At 45.2% G+C, this 15212-nt stretch overlaps 1 protein-coding gene across 3 annotated transcripts in view; it reads left to right on the top strand.

Moving 5' to 3' along the window:
* Positions 1-15212, top strand: part of STX17 (syntaxin 17) — a 117906-nt gene that overhangs the window by 53979 nt on the left and 48715 nt on the right. For all 3 annotated transcript variants that reach the window (XM_040353345.1, XM_040353344.1, XM_040353343.1), the window contains one exon: positions 9096-9303. In XM_040353345.1, coding sequence (XP_040209279.1) covers positions 9096-9303 — 208 coding nt within the window. The remainder of the gene's footprint in view (positions 1-9095; positions 9304-15212) is intronic.

Genomic DNA, 15212 nt, shown 5'->3' with positions numbered 1-15212 from the left:
CGCTGGACCGTATCTGCGGATAAATCCTCTCGTGTGTATGGGGCCTTAGAGTGGAACTCCCTTCCTCAGTTGGTGGTGTCAGCGGAGAGTGTCGATAATTAAAACATTTTTTTTTTAGATGGACCTCTTAATGAACGCAATGTACAGGGATATGGGAAATAGTAGTGACATAAAAACACATGCATTGAACTGGATGGGACTGGTGGCTTTATTAAACCTTATCAAATATGTAACTATGAACAGGTTGTTTGCCTTTAGTAAAACAACACAATAAGGTCTAGTAGACACTGCCACCCTTGCTCCTGTTGACGCTCCTACTATACTATACTAATGCTATTGGCTTGGCTGCCTTATTGTTTTTTCGCACTAGTGCATGCAGTATCATGAACTGAAAGTGAAATACCTTTTATTGTTGGGAAAAAATTATACCTTTTATTGTTGGGAAAAAATTATCTCCATATTATGATCTCTGTAACTATTTTAGAAAGCTTTACTTAACCACTTGCTTACTGGGCACATTCTTTTGGTGGTATTTGATCACCTCTGCGGTTTTTATTTTTTGCACTATAAACAAAAAAAAGAACGACAATTTTGAAAAAAACACAATATTTTTTACTTTTTGCTATAATAAATATCCCATTTTTTTTTCTCAGTTTAGGCCGATACGTATTCTTCTACGCATTTTTGGTAAAAAAAAAAAGCAATAAACGACTGGTTTGCGCAAAAGTTATAGCGCCTACAAAATAGGGGACAGAATTCTGATTTTTTTTTACTAGTAATGGCAGCGATCTGCGATTTTTTTTTTTTTTTTTTTTTATTGGGACTGCGACATTATGGCGGACACATCGGACACTTTTGACACATTTTTGGGGCCATTCACATTTATACAACGACCAGTGCTATAAATATGCACTGGTTACTGTATAAATGTGACTGACAGGGAAGGGGTTAACACTAGGGGGCGAGGAAGGGGTGAAATGTGTGCCCTGCATAGTGTTTCTAACTGTGGGGGAAGTGGACTGACTGGGGGAGGTGACCGATCTGTGTCCCTATGTACAAGGGACACAGCATCGGTCTCCTCTCCCTGACAGGATGTGGATCTGTGTGTTTACACACACAGATCCACGTCCTTGTCTGTATATCCGCCGATCGCGGGTACCTGGCGGACATCGCGGCCGCTAGGCACGCGCATCGGCACTTCAGTGATGCGGCGCGCGCACCCCTCAGTGGCCAGAGGAGCGAAGGACGTCTATAGACGTCCTCCCGGCAATTGAGAGCCACCTTGTGGCCGTCTTTTGACAATTGCCGGGATGTCAAGTGGTTAAAGGATAAGTTCACCTTTCTAAAAAAAATAACAAATGCACATCTTTTTGCATGTAAAAAAAATGTGAATTTTTTTTTAATTGGGAGCCTGAAAAGCATTGCACCCATGGTCAGCAGATCATGGGTGTTATGCAGGGTTCTTGCAGACTCTGTGTGTAAGCTGTTACACATTAACAGAAACCATCAATAAACTACCACAGCGCTCAGCGGCAACCGTGGTAGTTCTTTGAGAACTAGAAACCCACAGACGCAAAAGCTGCCGGATCTTGTATTTTTCAATTTACAAAACTCTATAAATAAGTGATACAGCCCTGCGCGGTCATGGCTGCGTTCTCTGCAGATTCTGACAGAGAACAGGGGGAGAAGATCCCGCCGCCGCCTGTGACATCATGGAGTTGGGGAGGTGCGGAGGCCAGTGGATTTGTAACATAGGTATAACATGTAACATGTAACATGTTACAAAGGGTGAACTTATCCTCTGTTCTTGCTATGTGAATATACAGTTGTGTTCAAAATTATTCAAACCCCCAATGCTGTAAAGGGTTTTAGGGAATAATGGGCCAGATCCTCAAAAGGGATACGCCGGCATACGCCGTCGTATCCCTGGTTCTAACTTTGGAACTGATCCACAGAATCAGTTTTCCAAAGTTAGGCAGAAGATCCGACATGTGTAAGGGACTTACACTGTCAGATCTTAGGATGCAGTACCGCATCCGCCGCTGGGGGCATTTCGAGTCGAAATGCCGCTTCGGGTATGCAAATTAGCACTTACGGCGATCCACAAAGCTTTTCAGCTTCGTTTTTTCACCGTAAGTTTTAGTTTGCAAGTGTAAAATTAGGGCTGCTTTTACAAAGTGTAAAGTTAGTAACACCATGTAAAAGCACATTCAAGCGAGCGCGTCATAGAGGTGACGGGGATCCGACTTGGATTCCCGCCAATTCTAGCGTCGGCATTTGGTATGCATTCCTGAGGGAGAACTCCACGGCAATTTGTAAAATCAAAACCGGCATGGGTTCCCCCCCAGGAGCATACCAGGCCCTTAGGTCTGGTATGGGTTGTAAGGAGACCCCCCCTACGCCGAAAAATCGACGTAGGGGGTCCCCCTACAATCCATACCAGACCCGTATCCAAAGCACGCTACCCGGCCGGCCAGGAATGGGAGTGGGGACGAGCGAGCGCCCCCCCCCCCTCCTGAGCCGTACCAGGCCGCATGCCCTCAACATGGGGGGGTTGGGTGCTCTGGGGCAGGGGGGCGCACTGCGGGCCCCCCCACCCCAGAGCACCCTGTCCCCATGTTGATGAGGACAGGACCTCTTCCCGACAACCCTGGCCGTTGGTTGTCGGGGTCTGCGGGCGGGGGCTTATCGGAATCTGGGAGTCCCCTCAAATAAGGGGGCCCCCAGATACCGGCCCCCCACCCTAAGTGAATGGATATGGGGTACATCGTACCCCTACCCATTCACCTGGAGGCAAAGTGATAGTTATTAAACACACGACACAAGGGTTTTTAAAATCATTTATTAGTCTGCTCCGGAGGCCCCCCCTGTCTTCTTTATCTCTAATACCAGGGGGGGCTTCTTCTTCCGCTCTCCGGGGGTCTTCTCCGCTCTCCGGGGGTCTTCTTCTATCTTCGCCGCTCTCCGCTGTTGACTCGGCGCACCCCGGTTCTTCTCCAGGTGTCCGGTGCCTTCTCCTTCAGCGCTGGCTGCCTACTATCTTCGTGTGTTAGCTCAATTACTAGCAGGCAGCCAGCACGCTCTTCTGTGACGTCATCTTCTTCTCTTCTCTTCTTCTCCCTTCTTCCGATGTTGACCCGACGCCTCTTCTCGCTGCAATGACAGAAGCGCGGCTTGCATCTGATTTATATAGGCCTCACAGTCCCATCATGCTCCGGTAGGTACCCACGTGGGTAGGCACCCACCAGGTGGGTACCTACCGGAGCATGATGGGACGGTGAGGCCTATATAAATCGGATGCAAGCCGCGCTTCCGTCATTGCAGCGAGAAGAGGCGTCGGGTCAACATCGGAAGAGCGGAGAAGACCCCCCCGGAGAGCGGAAGAAGAAGCCCCCCCTGGTATTAGAGCTAAAGAAGACAGGGGGGGGCCTCCGGAGCAGACTAATAAATGATTTTAAAAACCCTTGTGTCGTGTGTTTAATAACTATCACTTTGCCTCCAGGTGAATAGGTAGGGGTACGATGTACCCCATATCCATTCACTTAGGGTGGGGGGCCGGTATCTGGGGGCCCCCTTATTTGAGGGGACTCCCAGATTCCGATAAGCCCCCGCCCGCAGACCCCGACAACCAACGGCCAGGGTTGTCGGGAAGAGGTCCTGTCCTCATCAACATGGGGACAGGGTGCTCTGGGGTGGGGGGGCCCGCAGTGCCCCAGAGCACCCAACCCCCCCATGTTGAGGGCATGCGGCCTGGTACGGCTCAGGAGGGGGGGCGCTCGCTCGTCCCCACTCCCATTCCTGGCCGGCCGGGTAGCGTGCTTTGGATACGGGTCTGGTATGGATTGTAGGGGGACCCCCTACGTCGATTTTTCGGCGTAGGGGGGGTCTCCTTACAACCCATACCAGACCTAAGGGCCTGGTATGCTCCTGGGGGGGAACCTATGCCGGTTTTTTATTTGAAGTTCTCCCTCTCAGGAATGCATGCCGAGCGACGCTGTCAATTTTTTTTATTTATTTTTTTTCCCGACGCAACTTATTTTTTACCCAGCGCGATCCACAAAACTCGGCGTAACGTAACTTTGCGCATGCGCAGTACGGCCGGCGCGGGAGCGCGCCTAATTTAAATGGGAATCGCCCCCTGATGAAGAGGAACGCCTTACGCCGGCCGGATTAAGTTACACAGCCTGAAATTTCTAGGTAAGTGCTTTGTGGATCGGGCACTTAGGTAGAAATTTTAAGGCAGTGTAACTTGAATGGGATTTTTTAAGTTGCGCCGGCTTTTTGTGGATATGCCCCTTAGTGTACATTTGTAATTGTATTCAAAATGAAATCCTACAAGGACTTCTTAAAGAACCATATGCAACTAAAATGACATCAATTGGTTTTGTAATACAGTAGTAAATGTTTATTTTGTGAATTCTTCATTTACACAATTATTCAACCCCTTAAAGACTACCACTCTGAAGAACAGAGGTTCATTGAAGTGTTTTCAATCAGGTATTGAAAACATCTGTGGATGTCAGGGAGCAGCAATAAAGCCTAATAAGCACCAATCAGGCAGCTTTAAAATGACTGTGATACTCAGCTCCTTCTAGACATTTACTGGTGTGGTTACAAACATGGTGAAGTCAAGAGAATGGTCCGGGAAGACAAGAGAAGAGGTGATTACTCTTCACAGGAAGGTCAGTGGCTATAAGAAGATTGCAAAGATGTTAAACATACCAAGAGACACCATAGGAAGCATCATTCGCAAATTCAAGCCAAAGGGCACTGTTGAAACGCTACCTGGTCGTGGCAGAAAGAAGATGCTGACTTCGACTGCTGAGCGCTACCTGAAGCGTAGAGTGGAGAAAAGTCCCCTTGTGACTGCTGAGGAACTGACAAAAGATTTGTCAGATGTGGGTACTGAAGTTTCTGCTCAGACAATACGGCGCACACTGCGTAATGAAGGCCTCCATGCCAGAACTCCCAGGCGCACCCCCTTGCTGTCTCCAAAGAATAAGAAGAGTCGACTGCAGTATGCAAAAATCATGTGGACAAACCACAGAAGTTTTGGGATTGTGTTCTGTGGACTGATGAAACAAAATTAGAAGTGTTTGGGCCCATGGATCAACGCTATGTTTGGAGGAGGAAGAACAAGGCCTATGATGAAAAGAACACCTTGCCTACTGTGAAGCATGGCGCGGGGACTGTGATACATGTGCCTATATGTCTCAGTTTACTGCTCCCTGCTAGCCAGGTTATTGATGTGCTAATGTCCCCTCACTATTTCTAAAGGTTAATTGATCTATTGTGTTGTGTGAAGGAGAGCTGGGTTTAAGTGGCTTGTGTTAATTATTCTGATTGCTTCATTGTGGTAATTATCTCTCTATATGCGGGGTCGAGCGGTCTGGTTGATGTATTCAGTACAGCTAGTGCTCAGCGTCATTGATGTCATTGTCTAAAGAAAATGTGTTTCAGCATCGGCCCCGTCGTGTCTACCTACTCATCTGTATGGAAGCCCCAGTGTGAGGGGGGCGGAGATTTGTCATTGTAACAGTTTTGGAACTGACATATAAGCTGTGTGTTATAACATTAAAGTTTGTGTTGTTCAAGCAGTAAGCTGGTCTCATGTGTGGCTTTCTGGGCGACTCCAGGGATATCCCTCCTCGTGGAATATTGGGGTGATTTTCGTTATGGGAAGAAGGGAACGTTGACGGGGATATCATACCGATACCGTCACAATTGGTTGGTAGCAGTGGGATTTTTCCCTTCTATTCCCCTTCACACCCGGATTCCAAGCAGACACTGGAAGAACTACTGGAAGTTCGTGGAAGGATTGCTAGCAACAAAACCAAGCGGGTCATCATAGCAGAATCAATGGAGCTAGACCAGGAGGACGGGATTGCAGCAACGCCAGCAGTACAAGAGATGGAGACACCAGTGATTCAGGAGGAGGAATCGCCAGCCAACAAGCTAATGAGAGAGAATCTAGCGTGGTTCGGACCGAACCCAACGCCAGATGTGGTACTGAAAGTGATGGACATGTTAGTAAACGCAGAGCTACAGTTAAAACTGGCAGCAGTCCAACAAGCAGCCGCACCTTCTACGAACAGTGAGTACAGCACAGCAGACGCAAGGAAGATTCCGTTTAGCGCTTTTAAAGCTTTTGATGAAAAGGACTGTGAGATTGATAACTTCCTGGCGGATTTTGAGCGACAATGTAACCTGCACCGAATAGCTAGAGGAGACTGGGTTGCAATATTGTCAGGCAAACTGTCAGGCAAAGCTTCTGATGCTTTCCGGACCGTGCCAGATCAGGATATTCATAGCTACGCCCGGGTTAAAGAAGTGCTCCTGGCTCGTTATGCAGTAACCCCAGAGTCCCACCGACAGAAGTTCAGGGACTCACGCAAAACCACGAAAGACTCTTATGCGGAATGGGCATGCCAATTGTCCCGGTCGGCCTCTAACTGGGCTAACAGCAGCCAGGCCACCACCGCAGAGGACATTTTGCAACTAATGCTCCTGGAGCAATTTTACAATCACATCCAGACGGACGTCAAGGATTGGGTGAGAGATCGCAGGCCCATGACTCTACCAGAGGCCGCGAAGTTGGCGGATGAATATGCAGATACTCGCAAGACGAACCAGGTCACACCACAGGAACAACCTCCACCACAAACGGTGCCCTCACACCCACCAACCGCTAGATACCAACCTCCTAACAGACCGGTGACATCTAGCCCTCGCTATCATCGCCAGGAGGGCAACAAACAACGCTGCTTCCGGTGCAAACAGCTGGGTCACTTCAAGCAGAATTGCCCCATGAATGACAACACCAGGTCAAATTGGTCTCAACCTGGGTACCGCCCACCAGCAGCAGCCCATTGTGTAGACTCGGCTTGGGATCCAAAGGAGCTGGGTCAGGAAGAACCATTGGGCACCCCTTACGAAGCCCTCATGGTACAATCTGTTATTACGGACAACAGGGAACACCATTGTCAGCTGGTCATGGGCGACAGCCCTGAGCCGGAGGGGCCCTGGAGGGAGCTGGGCAGAAAGAGGCACCGCCGGCCACCCTTCAAGAAGAAGAGGTCCTGGAAGCCGTATAACAAGCTGACCTGGGAGGAGAAGAAGCGACTGGAGGAGAGGGAGTCGCAGCGGGCGTCCCAGATGCGTGCCGAGATGTTCGCCAAGGGCCCACCGGTGGCCCCTTACACCACCACCCAGTTCCTGATGATGAAGGACCACGTGGAGAGCCTGCAGGACATGAGCAAGCAGGAGCTGATCCGTGAGTACATAGAGCTGGAGGAGTGCATAAGCCGCATGGAGGAGGAGAACAACCACCTGAGGTCACAGCAGCATGAACTGGAGATGGAGCTGGAGAAGCTCCAAGAGGAGAACCGGCGGCTGCGGAGGGAGCAGGGGGTGGCTGACCTTATGGGGCTCTGATTCCCCTCCCCCCCCCGGACTCTGAGCACCAGTGCTACAGCATTTCAACAAATATAACTTTTTCTTTTTATGAATCTCCTGGGATTGTCACTTCAGAGCCATAACCTGCCCCCTCCCATAGCGGGACACCTAGACGGCGGCGCACAGACCCATTCGCTGTCTTCACACTGACTTCTGGTGACTTTGCAGATCGCACAAAGACTTGGGGACTGACCGGCGTGTGATCTGACGACCCGGTGACATACCTGAGTCTGAAGCAGTTGCCAAGGGAGGTCAGTCATGCCAAACGGAGTTAACCTCTGACTAATAGCTCTGAACCCGTCAACCCTACTGGACCAGGGAAGGTCCAACCGGGTTTGCCGGAGCAGGGAGCAAAAGGGGGGCCATTGTGATACATGTGCCTATATGTCTCAGTTTACTGCTCCCTGCTAGCCAGGTTATTGATGTGCTAATGTCCCCTCACTATTTCTAAAGGTTAATTGATCTATTGTGTTGTGTGAAGGAGAGCTGGGTTTAAGTGGCTTGTGTTAATTATTCTGATTGCTTCATTGTGGTAATTATCTCTCTATATGCGGGGTCGAGCGGTCTGGTTGATGTATTCAGTACAGCTAGTGCTCAGCGTCATTGATGTCATTGTCTAAAGAAAATGTGTTTCAGCATCGGCCCCGTCGTGTCTACCTACTCATCTGTATGAAAGCCCCAGTGTGAGGGGGGTGGAGATTTGTCATTGTAACAGTTTTGGAAATGACATATAAGCTGTGTGTTATAACATTAAAGTTTGTGTTGTTCAAGCAGTAAGCTGGTCTCATGTGTGGCTTTCTGGGCGACTCCAGGGATATCCCTCCTCGTGGAATATTGGGGTGATTTTCGTTATGGGAAGAAGGGAACGTTGACGGGGATATCATACCGATACCGTCACAGGGACAATCATGCTTTGGGGCTGTTTTGCTTCTGCAGGTACAGGGAAGCTTGAATTATCTTCAGTACCAGGAGATAGTGGATAACAATGTGATGCAGTCCGTCACAAACCTGAGGCTTGGGAGACGTTGGACCTTTCAACAGGACAATGATCCCAAGCATACCTCCAAGTCCACTAGAGCATGGTTGCAGATTAAATGCTGGAACATTTTGGAGTGGCCATCACAGTCACCAGACTTAAATCCGATTGAGAACCTCTGGTGGGACTTAAAGAAAGCAGTTGCAGTGCGCAAGCCTAAGAATGTGACTGAACTGGAGGCTTTTGCCCATGACGAATGGGCGAAGATACCCGTAGATCGCTGCAAGACACTTGTGTCAAGCTATGCTTCAAGTTTAAAAGCTGTTATAACTGTAAAAGGATGTTGTACTAAGTACTAAGATTGAATGTCAATTGGGGGTTGAATAAAACTGATAATGATGTGAGCACAGAAAAGACATTTGTGGTTATTTCATTATAAATGTTCTGTTATATTTGTCTGACCTACACGTGCCTCTTTGATTTAATTGTAAGCAGGATGACAGGATGATCAAAATCAATGTCAAACTGGGCAAAACAATCAATTTCAGTGGGGTTGAATAATTTTGAATACAACTGTAGATGTATGCTTTCCATTATATTATTTGCATGTAAATTTGTACGTAAGATAAAAACTGACTAAATGTGTTTTTGATATTTCTTATAGCAACTCCGTGCCAACATCAGAGAGATGGAATCTCTTTTTCTTAAAGTGAGAAACGAGGATATACAGACCTTAACAACAGTATTGCAACCAGTAAAAAACTTGGCTTTAGATTCAATAACTCATTTTTTGAAACTTCACTCAAATTCAGCAGAGAATCTACTCCTAACTGAGGAAAATTTCTCTGAAGAGCAGAATTCCATTTCTAAAGGTAAAAGATTTACTTACTGTCATTCAGACTAAGTAAGATATCTCTGGGGAAATCTTAAGGCTTTAAAGTTGAACTACTTTATTAGTTAAAAGGGTGAAAAGTTTGTGCTTATGCCCACAGATTGCATAAACTGGGTATGTCTAGTTCGGAAAAAATGCAACTAGGATGAGCTCTTATTGGACTGATGTGTCAGTTTTGTTAATTACTTTGAAAACTCCTGCATTTGTCACCAAGGAGAAATCCTCAAGGGGCATCTCGCTTCACTGCCTAGAATGACACCCCTGAAAAAAATCAAGAAAAAGTGTGGACAACTAATGCAGTCTGAAAACCCATTTATTTGCTTTACTAAAACACAATTTAGCAGGTGTCTGCGTCACAAGTCTATCTTACTTTAGTAATAAATGCACAATTTGCATATTTTAACCACTTGAGCTCCCATGCCTGTATACATCTTACGAACCAAATCAATTGTTAAAATTCAGCTATGGGCCTATTGGTTTGCAATAACCTTTTTATTGTTTGTGTTGCAAAAATAATGCAATGTTTTATGGGGAAAGTCTATATTGTGCTCTAAATATAGTTTTCTCCATCGTCCCATTGAGGGATGCCTAGATTCAAAAAGAGTTGGATTATACTGCTATCTACAGGAGATTAGGTCACTGAAAAAGTTGTGATTCCTTGCTACATTGCCACTTGAACTGGTCTCTGTGTAGCAGCTTTGCAGATCAGTGTTTCCTCGTTTATTGGATTATGACCTTTGGACATTGGATCTGTAGCAGAGCCCTAGGTGTGATCCTGTCTCTGAAGACTCACTTAGCAAATAAGGCCAGTCGGGCTGTAGTACCAGAAGCTACCTTACCATTTTCAGCGCTGGATAACCTTTGAAATTTCCTGCTACTAGTGTTTTTTACTGCTGTATAGGTTAAGAATGAGGGATATAGTATTAATGTCATCTGCAGGTGTAGATGACAAGTGTCCATCCTCACTGCCTTGCTCAGTTGTATGAGTATAGCAAGTGGTTACACACTGAGGACATTGATCTTTTATTCCACTTCTGTAATCCAGCAGTACCCGACCATAGAGAAAGGTCCCAGACACTGCACACCTAGCAAATACATGAGTAAACAGGTAAAAGCAGCCTCAGCCAGTTTGATTCAAAGCTATGTACCAACGCATTTCACTCTGCCCACGGGGCTCAGTCATGGCGGAGGGCAGGGTGAAACGCGTTGGGGCATGGCTTTGGATGAAGCTGGTTGAGGCTGCTTTCACCTGTTTACTAATGGCTTTGCTCTGTGTGCGATGTCTGGGACCTTTCTCTATGCATACCCACAATATGCGAGACGTTACACAAACTCCTGCCCAGCCAGCACCTATTAAAGCCTGTATACAGGCATGTGACATAATATAGAAACACATAAATATAAACCAGATACAGAAGATACAAAAAAATATATATAAGAAATCCTAAAAATGTCTGGATGACAGAATGGTAAGTATTCATCTATATGATGTACCTATTAGGATCTTGGGGCAGTGGAAATTCCTAATTATGTAAGTGTTTTTCTACCCTAATAAAAGCAGACACACTTACAATAGGATTATAGAATAAAATGAAGAATATAACATTGTAACATTGTTGACGTTGATTTTACACCACAGCGCAATGGAAGGGCAAGCACATATGCGGCCACGGCACAATGTAGACAGTGATTAATGAGGCACTTCACCCAGGGGCCTTCATTCTAGTCATAAAGTACAGGACACAGGCTGTATATCCATAGACCCTAGGCTGCTACCAGTGTTAATTTTGTCGACTAAAACATTTTAGTTGACAAACTTAATGCCATTTTAGTCGACTAAAGCTAAAACAGTTGAGATTACTAAAATACGACTAAAACTAAAATGGCATTGTAACGGCTACCCAGGTAGTGAGAGGGTATCAGCCGTTGGAGAAGTCCTTTTCCCTGCAGGTACAGCCGGTATATCCCATCGAACGCCCTTTCAAGAAACGAGACAGGGCTACGTTTTGAAGAGTCAAGCAGGACTGATTTTTTTAATGGTTCACTCTGAGATTTTATACAGTATTCAAGGCACATGAACAATCAAACTGTCCCCACCCACACATCACACCGTGGGGAAGCTTCAATCACCTGCTTTGAGCTAATTATAAACATTTCTTCATTACCAGAACTCAAACACAATGATCTCCTTCCAATCTACATTTCTAGACAGACGTTCTGTCTCCGATAAGTACATTCCACACATAAACAGTATTTAGCATACATAACACCTTTACACAAGGGACAATGCAATGTCTAGGAGGCTATGCAATTAACACCTTTCAAAAGAATGTGTCCCCACATTGAATAGCCAACAACTTGTGACATCTCCAGACATCCTGCAAACATGGATTATGATTCACTTGCCACCCCATCTCCTGGCTCAATCTGTGCCCAAAAGTCACTCTACAATTAACCCTTGGTATGCCTCACTGCATGATGATTATAAATGTTCCGGCAGAATACATAGTTCCATTACAGGCATTTTAGTCAAAAGACTAAAATGGGACTAAAACTAAATTGAAACTTGACATCAAAATTAACACTGGTCTGTAGTGCAGGTTCATACCTCACAAACATAAATAATAACATTATTAGATTTTTCACTCCAGCAGTATATAATGAGATTGGAAATTGTAGAGAAATGCTTAAATAATGCATTACAATTTACCAACACCCATTCGATTTTAGTCGACTAAAATAAATGTCCTTGAGATTTAGTCAACTAAATACGATTAAAACTAAAACAGTTGCAGAAGACTAAAATGGGACTAAAACTAAATCGAAATTTGCTGCCAAAATTTACCACTTAAGGACCGCCGCACGACTATATACAGTGAGGAAAATAAGTATTTGAACACCCTGCTATTTTGCAAGTTCTCCCACTTGGAAATCATGGAGGGGTCTTAAATTGTTATCGTAGGTGCATGTCCACTGTGAGAGACATAATCAAAAAATCACAATGTATGATTTTTTTAACTATTTATTTGTATGATACAGCTGCAAATAAGTATTTGAACACCTGAGAAAATCAATGTTAATATTTGGTACAGTAGCCTTTGTTTGCAATTACAGCGGTCAAACCTTTCTTGTAGTTTTTCACCAGGTTTGCACACACTGGAGGAGGGATTTTGGCCCACTCCTCCACACAGATCTTCTCTAGATCAGTCAGGTTTCTGGGCTGTCGCTGAGAAACACGGAGTTTGAGCTCCCTCTAAAGATTCTCTATTGGGTTTAGGTCTGGAGACTGGCTAGGCCACGCCAGAACCTTGATATGCTTCTTACAGAGCCACTCCTTGGTTATCCTGGCTGTGTGCTTCGGGTCATTGTCATGTTGGAAGACCCAGCCTCGACCCATCTTCAAAGCTCTAACTGAGGGAAGGAGGTTGTTGCCCAAAATCTCGCAATACATGGCCCCGGTCATCCTCTCCTTAATACAGTGCAGTCGCCCTGTCCCATGTGCAGAAAAACCCCCCCAAAGCATGATGCTACCACCCCCATGCTTCACAGTAGGGGTGGTGTTCTTGGGATGGTACTCATCATTCTTCTTCCTCCAAACACGGTTAGTGGAATTATGACCAAAAAGTTCTATTTTGGTCTCATCTGACCACATGACTTTCTCCCATGACTCCTCTGGATCATCCAAATGGTCATTGGCAAACTTAAGACGGGCCTTGACATGTGCTGGTTTAAGCAGGGGAACCTTCCGTGCCATGCATGATTTCAAACCATGACGTCTTAGTGTATTACCAACAGTAACCTTGGAAACGGTGGTCCCAGCTCTTTTCAGGTCATTGACCAGCTCCTCCCGTGTAGTCCTGGGCTGATTTCTCACCTTTCTTAGGATCATTGAGACCCCACGAGGTGAGATTTTGCATGGAGCCCCAGTCCGAGGGAGATTGAAAGTCATGTTTAGCTTCTTCCATTTTCTAATGATTGCTCCAACAGTGGACCTTTTTTCACCAAGCTGCTTGGCAATTTCCCCGTAGCCCTTTTCAGCCTTGTGGAGGTGTACAATTTTGTCTCTAGTGTCTTTGGACAGCTCTTTGGTCTTGGCCATGTTAGTAGTTGGATTCTTACTGATTGTATGGGGTGGACAGGTGTCTTTATGCAGCTAATGACCTCAAACAGGTGCATCTAATTTAGGATAATAAATGGAGTGGAGGTGGACATTTTAAAGGCAGACTAACAGGTCTTTGAGGGTCAGAATTCTAGCTGATAGACAGGTGTTCAAATACTTATTTGCAGCTGTATCATACAAATAAATAGTTAAAAAAATCATAAATTGTGATTTCTGAATTTTTTTTTTTTGATTATGTCTCTCACAGTGGACATGCACCTACGATGACAATTTCAGACCCCTCCATGATTTCCAAGTGGGAGAACTTGCAAAATAGCAGGGTGTTCAAATACTTATTTTCCTCACTGTATGTCCAACACTTTGAAGAGGGATATCTCGGTAATGGCAGCAGCTGCTGCCACAACCGAGGTATCTATCTCTTAAGGCAGTGGTCCTGTAAACGATAATGGTGGTCTCTGTGCTGGAATCGCCATGAGATCACCGTTATCGGCGGCAGGAGAGGGAGCCCCTCCTGCCACTCTCCCAATTCCTCCGCCGCTTACCAGAGCCGTCGGTAGCGGCGGAGGCGATCGGGACCTGTCTGTGGCTGGGTATGGAGACTAGTGAGGGCAAGATAGCCCCCATCCGTCTCCATACCATAGCAGGGCGGAAGCATTGTCAAAACATCACTTCCGCACATGCGTCTTAAAGAGCCATTATATTTTTGTAATTTTTTCAAACTACCACATTTATTGCTTTTTAGATTAAATATGAGATCTGAGGTCTTTTTGACCCCATATCTCATATTTAAGAGGACCTGTCATGCTTTTTTTCTATTACAAGGAATGTTTAAATTATATAATATGTAATTGTAATAGGAATAAAAGTGACCCATTTTTTTAAAACAAAAATAACAGTGTAACTATCAAGTCAAATAAACTAGAACAATTTTTGTAAAGTGCCCCGTCCCGCCGAGCTCGCGTGCAGAAGCGAACGCATACTTGAGTAGTGCCCGCATATGAAAACGATGTTCAAACCACACATGTGAGGTATCTCCGCGATCGTTAGCGTGAGAACAGTAATTCTAGCCCTATACCTCCTCTGTAACTCGAAATATGCAACCTGTAGAATTTTTTAAAAGTCGCCTATGGAGATTTTTAAGGGTAAAAGTTTGACGCCATTGCACGAGCGGGCGCGATTTTGAAGCGTTACATGTTGGGTATCAATTTACTCGGCATAACATCATCTTTCACAATATAAAAAAAAAATTGGGCTAACTTTACTGTTGTCTTATTTTTTTAATCCAAAAAGTAAATGTTTTTCAAAAAAAGTGCGCTTGTAAGACCACTGTGCAAATACGGTGTGACAAAAAGTATTGCAATTAAAGCAGTTTTATTCTCTAGGGTGTTACATAGTTACATAGTTAGTCAGGTTGAAAAAAGACACAAGTCCATCCAGTCCAGCCACAAAAAAATAAACAAACAAAATAAAAATACACAATACAATCCCATACACCCAACATACAATCCCATACACCCATACATGTTTGAAAAAAAAAATATATATATGTATAATGTTTGGGGTTCTAAGTAATTTTCTAGCAAAAAAAAATTGTTTTTAACATGTAAACACATGCTCAGTCCTTTAGTGGTAAATACTGGCTGCTACAGTGCCTTGCGAAAGTATTCGGCCCCCTTGAACTTTGCGACCTTTTGCCACATTTCAGGCTTCAAACATAAAGATATAAAACTGTAATTTTTTTTTGAAGAATCAACAACAAGTGGGACACA

This window comes from Rana temporaria, chromosome 5, assembly GCF_905171775.1.
Source record: "Rana temporaria chromosome 5, aRanTem1.1, whole genome shotgun sequence".
Taxonomy (NCBI): domain Eukaryota; kingdom Metazoa; phylum Chordata; class Amphibia; order Anura; family Ranidae; genus Rana; species Rana temporaria.
This window is presented reverse-complemented; position numbering and strand designations above follow the sequence as displayed.